A 9,589-nucleotide genomic window follows, 5' to 3' on the forward strand; every position below is an offset into this window, starting at 1 on the left:
CACTGTAAATGGTCCAAACCCTCTGATTGATACTGGAATACATCTAGCAGTAAAATTTGTACACGTGCCCTGCAATTCAGAAATAGCAGCTATAACCAGATTAAGACACTAGATTGTGTGCTTTTACCAGAACAGTGGTGACTATGATCATTTTCCTCACTACATTTACACATGACACCCTATTTCATTGTACCCCTCCCTTAATTCCTGAACGGGCTGCCAGAGAACTTCTAAAGGAATATTTGCTTCTCCTCACATAAAGATTAAGGGGAACCAGTGCACAAGGAACTTATGTGCAAATAGAAAGATGGTAGAATCTTTCCTCTGTGAACCCAAAGAAATGATTGCCAGTTATACAGGGGTAATAATTGCTTTACTATATGGTTCATGGAGATTAGAATGGAAAGCAAATGCACAGGTCACAGAGTTAACATTCACAGCTGCCCAATTAAAGAACAAGCAAACATAGCCAGTTTTGTTTATATTGTAGTATTATAACCTGACATACTAATGGACCTTTGAATACATACTGAGAGTTACTTTTAGAGAACCATTATGTGCAAATTGGCTTAGAAACATCACAGGTGCTCAGAAGCAGAAACATTCAAAACTCTGCCATCCCTTTTTTTTTAAAGCCTCTGTGCCAGTGCATAATTTTAGGAGTTTGTTTATAGACTTAGCACAAGCTTACTCCCATCAAGGGATTCATCAATACACAAATAACTTCCCAAGATTTTGGGGTGTGCATGTAAGCAGTTTGATAAAAGCACCAATTTTTTGTGTTTCAGGATGCACACACACCTGATGGCAACCAGAATGGAAGGTTTATAAAGAAAAGGTTTTCTTGTTTTACTGAGGCACTTCATATAAACGCTTGCAACTGCTAGGTACTTTTTTGGCAAAATCACTCATAAACCAATAACTGATTCCCATCTGAATATTAAACGCATGCCAGCAATTTCTAAGTGTTTCTTACAGAGAATACCACTCACCTTTCACTTTCTAATTCTCTTGATCTATTGAGAAGCCAAGTGTGTTAACCTCTTAATCATTATTTCAGGTCAAAGCACTAGTAATTCAGTGGGTGAAATATCTATACAGGTGGATGTTTCCACACATCCTGGAACTGGTGAGCATAAAGTTACTGTAAAAGGTAAGTTCCAAAGAGCTAATTTTAAACAGAAAACAACAACGAAGTCCAAAATGTCCAAGCATTAAATCCTAGGTAAAACATACCAACAATTAAATAACAACTGTTAAGTATTACAGTACTTGTAAAGCTTTAAGTGTGCTTCAGGTGATTAGGATTGTACTTCTTCCTTGCTCAACATCAGCAAAAGTTAGGATTAGGCAGGTCAGAACTGTCTTGTGCTTCCCAGTGTAGCCAAGATTAAAAAAAAAAATATGTAGTTATGGAATTATAAATTCTAACACATTCTGACAAATAACACTTCTGAATTACTTGAACATAATTTAATTTTCCAAAAGCCTTAATAGAGGTGAGTGGTAAATGACTGCACCAAGTTTTAAAATGTTCTATCTCTAACAGATAAATTGCCTTTGGTCTGCACAATTTGAATTCCAAAGGAAACCCAGTACCACTCAGATTAGTATGGGTTAATTTTTTAATTCTAATGAACTGTTCTGGTGCCTAGCCACTCTCTCAGTGAAGAACCTTTTCCTAACATCCAGCCTGAACCTAGGTGTAGGTATCCTATGGGAAAGCTCTCAGGGCACCTTTCATTGGTCTTAGTGGATAATTAATCAGAGCTCTTCTAATAGGATTTTATTTAACTTCATTTATTTTGTTTCTTTATAGTTGTAGCAATTAATAATCTAAATTGGCAAACAACAGCTATGTTCCGGCCATTTGTGGAAGTTTGTCTATTAGGTCCTAACCTAAGTGACAAGAAAAGAAAACATGGAACCAAGACAAAGAGCAACACCTGGTCACCAAAATACAATGAAACTTTCCAATTGTAAGTCTTTATTTGCTGTTAATTACCTATCTTATGCAAATTTTGCCAGAATGCCTTGCAATTTAACCTGTAAAAACAAAACAAAGTAATAAAATCCTAAAGTTAAGGCTATATGCATCACAGTCCATAATAAATAAGATAATAACTTCAAAACTATTTATTAACCTGTATCTTGGCTTTATCTAAAGATGAATGACAACCACTAAGCTTGCCGCCTTTTAGCTTTCTAGCCTTAACCACCTTTCAGCTGGTTAAAATGTACAATTCATTTCCACACACAGGAAAAAGTATTTATTTACCTAGGAATATTTTTTCCTAAGGAGTTATCTGGACTGAAACAATTCTTACTGCTAGATTTCTAGGCCACTGCGACTGTTGAGATATCTAAGTATTTGAAGTATTGTGTATGTGTTTGTTAATGCTAGTATCTCTATTGTTTAATCCTCAAAGCAATAAGACTTTTTTCACCTAACCTGGACCTTTACATATAGTATTTCCCACAGCACATCTCTTTAACCTGTTCACTTCTCCTCCCATAACTGAAACCAATTCATTTTCCAGCCACACTTCACTCACACAGACAGAAAAGAAGGACAGAGTTCATTTTCTCAGTGTTTGACAGTGAAGTTGCTTTTAAGGCTTGTTGCCAGTGATTTTCATTATCCCATTGCTCATAACTGTGATGACAAATAACCTCTAAGAATATAGAGTAGCAAGCTGAGACTGATCATGAAAGGACATGATCATGAAAGGACAAGCTGAAGAAGGACACCATAGGAAAAATGGAGGCAAAGAAAGCTCCATGTCCGAACTCTCAAGTCAGAAAATTCTCACACCCTCTTTGGAACTGTTTCCCACACAGTCTGGGAACCTCAGCTCCTTAGAACTGCCTGGGAGGGATGAGGGCATCACCTGGAATCACATCCTGGGCCCTTCCACACAGAAATATTTTTTTTCCCAGAAAAGTGATATTTAATGCACTGAGATTATGCTGTAAACAAAAGTAGCAATCTCTGAAATGTATAGGGAGCAAATATCTCCTTTATTTGTTTGTGGCTATTAAACGCACATAAAAATGAACTTAAAATATTGAGTTTCATATACAACTGCATGGATAGAAGATATTAAAAATAAAGTAAAATGGGAGAATTCATGAAAATCCAAATGAAATTACACTAAGTTAGGTAGCAAATCATCAGTATGCTCAGGATTTTTCATCTTCATGAATACTACTGTCTTCTAAAACCTAAGTATACATCCACTTCTATGTTTTTATCTTAGGAAGAACTTCTTTACTGAACGGGTTGTTAGTCACTGGAATAGGCTGCCCAGGGAAGTGGTTGAGTCACCATCCCTGGAGGTCTTTAAAAGATGTTTAGATGTAGAGCTTAGGGATATGGTTTATGGAAGATTTGTTAGCGTTAAGTCAGAGGTTGGACTTGGTGATCTTGGAGGTCTCTTCCAACCTAGACTATTCTGTGATTCTGTGATTCTGTCTATATAGGGATTACATATAAGCACAAAAATAGCATAATTTATGAGGGGAAAAGGTGTAGGTGCATTATAAATTCATATTTATACTTCTTACTTATAGAATTTTGACTCTTTTTCTTCCATTACAACTTCAACTAATAACATGGATGTTTCACTTTATGTAGAAAAGGATGTATTCAAATGTCTTTTAGGCCCAATAACAACAAGCTGCTTAACACTATTAAAGAAAATGAAATTTCAAATAAATACCAAACTTTTATTATTTAATCTAAAAATCAGTCATCAATTCAACAGTGCCCTGCCACTCTTAACCTTCAGTAAATTCGTAATGCAGTCAGTTGCTGCGCTCTGAGCATCTCTATTGTTGTACTTAGAACAACGTAGGAAAATAATACTCTAAAAAAAATGGAATTCAATCAGTTGATGTCAAAAAATATTTATGAAATATATTTTCTAGAGAAACTAAGTGTTATTTCAAAGCCATACCTTCTTCCTGAAGCCTGACAAATGATTGCAACAGTGTTGCTTTTATAGAAATGCACAGATCTTTTCTATGATGACAGCTTTAATATTGTTTTTTACATACATCACACAACCTGACACTGTAAAAGTTAGACTGCACCTCACTAGGGTTAGTGTTGCCTATTAGGTGCTTCTGTATTTTAGATTAAATTGAATTAAATTGTAAATCTGTTTTCTGAGTGCTGCCTTGCCCTACATATGCTCATGTGATCCAGAAAAATGAGTAAAGGATCAGGAAGAATAAAATCAAATACTTGGTGATTTTTAGGAAACAAGCCTCCTTGATATCTATGATACTGAGCATAACAGCTGCTTCTCTCCTGAAGGGATTGCAGTGACCTGCAAAATGAGTATCGACTTCAGGCAGAACAAAGACATAAGCAGGCTGCGTTAGTATTCCCACTGGGGAAATTGCATAACTAGGAACACTTTCTCCAGTTTGGTTTGGCCTGTCAGTAGGTATAATTCTAATTAAATATAACTAGCCTCTAGGCTTGGGGGGATATTAGCCATCTTGGGTGTGCTATATATGGCTTTTGGGCCAGTTTTTAAAGTGGCATAGAGGATCTCCGAATACCTTGGGAGAGAAATACCTTAAAAATGAAGTTTCAGAGCTTATTATTTTTATGAAGTTTAAATAAAAGGTTTTAAAACATCTTGGATCTACTGGATGAAATATGCTAAAGCACTGTTCTTGCTGTCATTTCAAAAATAAATCGGTGCTTAAAAATTCTTTTTTCTATCCAGGAACAGTACTTACTGCACTAGTAGTAAGTAAAAACAGTGCATGAAACTAGTAATTTAAAAAGCGGTGATGAGATGACAGTTATTTGAAGAAATTGTCATCATAAGAAATGTTTCCTATTAATTTCTCAATGTGATATCTCATTTGTGTTACATTAGAAATCAGCATTCACAGACATCAAGTATAGCATTTTGAGTAAGCAGTGCTGTACATCCTCCAGCTAACTTGGACCTTGCAGAATGAACAGAAAGAAAAGTGTAGCTGAGATACATTTTGTCAGTGCAAAACTTATTTAGAGGTAACTTTAATCAGATCCAAGTGATTTCTCATGGGGAAAAAAAAGGGGGCGGGGGGGGGGGGGGGGGCCCGCGCCCCCACAAAAACTAAGGACAGAAGAGCAGTGGCAAATATTGATGTAGGATTTCATACTGCAGGCACAGAAGTTAGGTTTAGAAAAACAGGTAACTAAAAGCAGAGAAGCTGCTTCTACCTACTTACAAATGTCATAGTTAGCAGGGGAAAAATGAGCAAAATCTGTAAACCAAAAAGATTTGATTCCTACGTATAATGTATGCTATGCCTAAGTGAAAGCTGTCTAATTCATGGATGCCAGTATAAATATTTTTGTAGTTGACTAAAAGATACACTTATGATAGTTCTGGAAGTAGTTGGACATTTTAGGTACTTTCTGGGGAAAAGTAGTAGTGGTTCAGATACTGAAGGAACTGATGAAATTCCCTCCATTTCTGTTCAGATCAGTGAGGAGAGAGACTATGTTAACAGTAGCATGTGAAAGGCTAACTCATAGAAATCTAAAACCTAAACAATAATCTCTTGTAGAAAATGAACTACAAAAATGAAACTACCACTAACATTTTAATTTCAACAACAATTACAAAACATGCTCATTCCTCAGAGGAACTAAACTCATCTCTTTGTTCTAAATTCATCTTTTTCTTCCTTGCAGCATTTTGAGTAATGAAGATAAACCAGGAGCCTACGAGCTTCACCTCTCGGTGAAAGATTACTGCTTTGCTAGAGAAGATCGCATTATAGGAATGACAGTTATTCAGCTGCAAAACATAGCAGAGAGAGGTAGCTGCGCATCTTGGTATCCCTTGCTGAGAAATATCTTTGTAGATGAGACTGGACTGACAATTCTTAGAATACTTTCTCAGAGGACCAATGATGAAGTTGCTAAAGAATTTGTGAGACTTAAATCAGAAACAAGATCTGCTGAAGAAATGGCCTAAAATACTCCCATAATCCCACTGTAACACCATAGATCCAATGCTGTTGTCTGAATAGTGCATGCATGTGAAAATGTGTGGGAATGTTTAATTAACTACGTTTTCAGTGTTTGCCAGTACTTATGTACTACATTTGCAATGTATGTCAAAGAGCTGTATATCTTTTCTACATATTTTGGTCTTTGTTAAAGTAAGTGTTCCAATGAAGTGCCAAAACTAAGATTAAGAGTAAATAATACACTATATCACTTAAAATGTTGATTTTGCTTCATCACAATCCCTTTAACATTGATTAATAAATAGCTTTTTGAATTGATAATTAAGTTGTCTCTGTTAAACCACGATGTTGCCTATTCTAAATTATCTCCCATATTATTATTTTAGAAAAGATTTATCTAATTTTCTTCAAACTATCATTTTATGCTAGCCTCATTTTAGGCATCCTACTGATAACTTTTTCTATCATTACTACAGATGCAGTTACTTATAGAAGTGTTTGTAATTTTATAATTACCGATATAAAGTAATGATTTTTGCATAAAAACTGAAAAAGGATGGAAATATTTTATGCTAACTTTTTCCAACCTTTCATAAATATCACTGTGAAGAAATGCTGTTCAAGCAAGTTCTCAAGAAGCTGCGCTTACTAGAGTTTGTTACTGATGTTTGATATCTTGAGATAACTTTGTTCTTCAAAACTGCCAAGGTAATATCATATTTATATTAAAAGGCTAAGTCAGTATCTGTAGAAAAATACTGTCATGCAGTACAGTATATGTGCTTTAAAAGTCATTTTAAAAATATATGGTACTGTAGAAGGGTTAATAGTTTGGAATACATAAAGTTGGGTTGTGGTTTGTTTCTAGAAACGTTTATGAAAAGTAACAATGCTGTTAGCATTTTCACTCAGTTATTAATGTTGCTTTACATACTTAGCTGTAACACCAGTTAAGTGCTTTGTTTTGGGGGGGGTGATTCTGGCTTTTTCGTTGTTTGCATTGTTTTGGTTTTGTTTTTTTATTAGAGAAGATCAACAGTTTGTACTTATGCAACATCACTATGTATTGCACTAAAGCAAACTCTGTGTCCTGTAAATATATTTAGTGATAAATTGTAAAATAAAGTACAAAAAAAACCTGCCTCTATTTATACCATTTGATATTTATATTCCAGTAGATTATAATTACATGTGAAGCCAATGTAGTGGCTTACAATATTAAGCATTTTAATATATCACAGCATGATTTCCATTGTCTAGCACCTTGCTCTTTTATAAGTGTAATATCTCATGTGTCACATTTATAATAAATGAGGTACACATTTTGTTAATGTATATAACATTCTGTAACAATGCACACAATACAGATATAATGTTCTGTAATGTTACAATACACATATAATAATACACACATTTGTCATTGCTTTTAGTCACAAGCATCTCCAACACAGGTTGGGGTTTTCAGCTTAGGGCAAAAAATAATAAAAGAAACAAAGGATATAAAACTAGTATAGTTGATTCCAGTCTTCTAAAAAGCAGTATACAGCTCCACATCAGTAAAGCATTCTTGCCAGGATATCCTTACATAAAACATCTTTCATAAGAACATCTTTCAACATCCTTTATCCTCCTCAAGACCAATAATTAAATTTTCCAGAAGTATATTTATAGATATTTAGAGAAGACCAGGACAGCTTTTAGAGAGTTAACAATACCTTACTAAGATCATGGGTTAGTTATCAATCAGTGAATGCCCTGCTGATTTGTATGCAATGCAGAATGTATGAAAGAGTGAGATCTTGATTTTTTTTTTTTTTTGGTATTGTCTTTAAAAAATATAATTTATGAGAATATTTGCTTAACTCTAGTGAACTAACCTGAGTGAACTGACAGTTATTTTTGGCAGTTTCACTTCTCAGTGACAACCGATGTAATCAAAATTCAAGTTGAAATTCCATTTGTTTGTTGAGAATATTAGTATATATACATAAGGAAATAACAAGAAAGAAAGAGAAGAGTAAAACTGATTTGAGAACAAGTTCTCAAGGAACAGTTACTAAATGGACACCCATTTGATAGGCATCTGGGTAAACAAATACATTTAGAGAAGCCTGGAATATGACAGAACTTCAAATGAACCAGTGTACTTAGAACTGACATATAACTCAGTTCAGTAAGGCTTAAAAGAGAATATTTCGTCTTTTCTGTTTAGTTTTACAGGATGGAAGTGTAAGAGGGAACCGATCTACATTCTCCTCAGCATGCTTCACAGCTAATATCTGACCCCAAAAAAATGAATTAGTAATGCCTGAATTAAATACATAAATATAAGATTAAAACAAACATTAAGTCTAAAACAACTGATTTAGTGTAGGCCATAGCACCACCTTCAATCTTCACACAACCAGAATATTCCAGGTGCCCTAAAATTCCACCTAGCTAGACACCAAAAAAGATTTGTCTCATGCTATATCTGAATGGCACCCATGTTATGACTTCTTTTATATCATATCCTTTGAAAGTCATTGAAAATTGCAAGAGACATTTTACTGAACTATAAATAATTGTGGAAAAGTTTTTCCATGTCCTGGAAGAATCAAGAGATCCTTTGTGAAGAATTCAGAAAATATTTCTCTCATTCTGTGAACCGCCATATCTTCTTTGACCTCCAAGATGAAATCTGTCAGCAATTTCTTTAATGATTTCATGTGGAATTTCGGTATCATGCCATTGTATCTTTGGAGCACAGTTTGCATCTCATCTCTGATTGTAGAACACAAATGACCTTTTACTGTTTTTAAAACCACATTCAGGCTGTAGTTATCCTTGCAAAGGTCTGAGGATTTCAAACTAGCTACAGAGATGAAATAGGCCAAAAGTCGGGTAGCAGGTTCTAGTTTTAGGTTTGGATACAGAGCTGTGGAAGCACTAGTTAACACACACCCCTGACTAGCTAAGATGTTGCAAGAGTATTGGGAAATTATACAAATATGGCAACCAGGCTGATTTTTCTGACAACTGACATTTATAAAGGATCCACCCTCCCCCATCATTATGGAGTAAAATGCTTGCAACCCCTATTACTTATTTATCCAGTAAATGCATTCTCTGCCTATGGTTTTATGTACTATGCCTATCCCTGAGTCCAGAGGTGAATCTGAGCTGCAAATTCCCCAGCAGCATCCAGGAACCCCTTTTCAGCCACGGTGCAACAAACCACGCAGCACACCAAGGTGCACAGAGAGAGACTGGCTCTCTAGAAATGAGTGCCAGCCCTCTGAGCTGTGGTAGTACAAGCAGGTGTAAGTGATCTCCAGAGCACAGAGGGGAAAAAAAAAAAAAAAAAAAAAAAAAAAAAAAAAGACTATTTGCACTATGGCTTTTAAAAAAAAAAATACATCAAAATTATATCAAAAGGCCAAAACAACCCTAAGAAATGAATCTAGCCAAACATTCAACCACATGCAGTACACTCTCTTGCTTCCTAGACAATGGCAATCACTTTTTTTTTTTCATAAAGCCAATCAGTAACACCAATAATAAAGTTATGTTATAAACCCATTTCCTCATAAATCATGCTTGTGCTTGTTACTTGCATCAC

At 35.0% G+C, this 9,589-nt stretch overlaps 1 protein-coding gene across 5 annotated transcripts in view; it reads left to right on the forward strand.

Moving 5' to 3' along the window:
- Window positions 1-7,314, forward strand: part of UNC13C (unc-13 homolog C) — a 142,234-nt gene extending 134,920 nt beyond the window's left edge. For 3 of the 5 annotated variants that reach the window (XM_035335677.1, XM_035335680.1, XM_035335681.1), the window contains 3 exons: window positions 1,061-1,153; window positions 1,820-1,979; window positions 5,708-5,993. In XM_035335677.1, coding sequence (XP_035191568.1) covers window positions 1,061-1,153; window positions 1,820-1,979; window positions 5,708-5,993 — 539 coding nt within the window. Of the gene's footprint in view, window positions 1-1,060; window positions 1,154-1,819; window positions 1,980-5,707 lie in introns of all 5 variants that reach the window. The other 2 variants (XM_035335676.1, XM_035335678.1) reach the window with 1 other exon arrangement.
- The last annotated feature ends 2,275 nt before the right edge of the window (window positions 7,315-9,589 follow it).

The sequence above is a fragment of the Oxyura jamaicensis genome, chromosome 10 (genome assembly GCF_011077185.1).
Source record: "Oxyura jamaicensis isolate SHBP4307 breed ruddy duck chromosome 10, BPBGC_Ojam_1.0, whole genome shotgun sequence".
NCBI classification, from domain to species: domain Eukaryota; kingdom Metazoa; phylum Chordata; class Aves; order Anseriformes; family Anatidae; genus Oxyura; species Oxyura jamaicensis.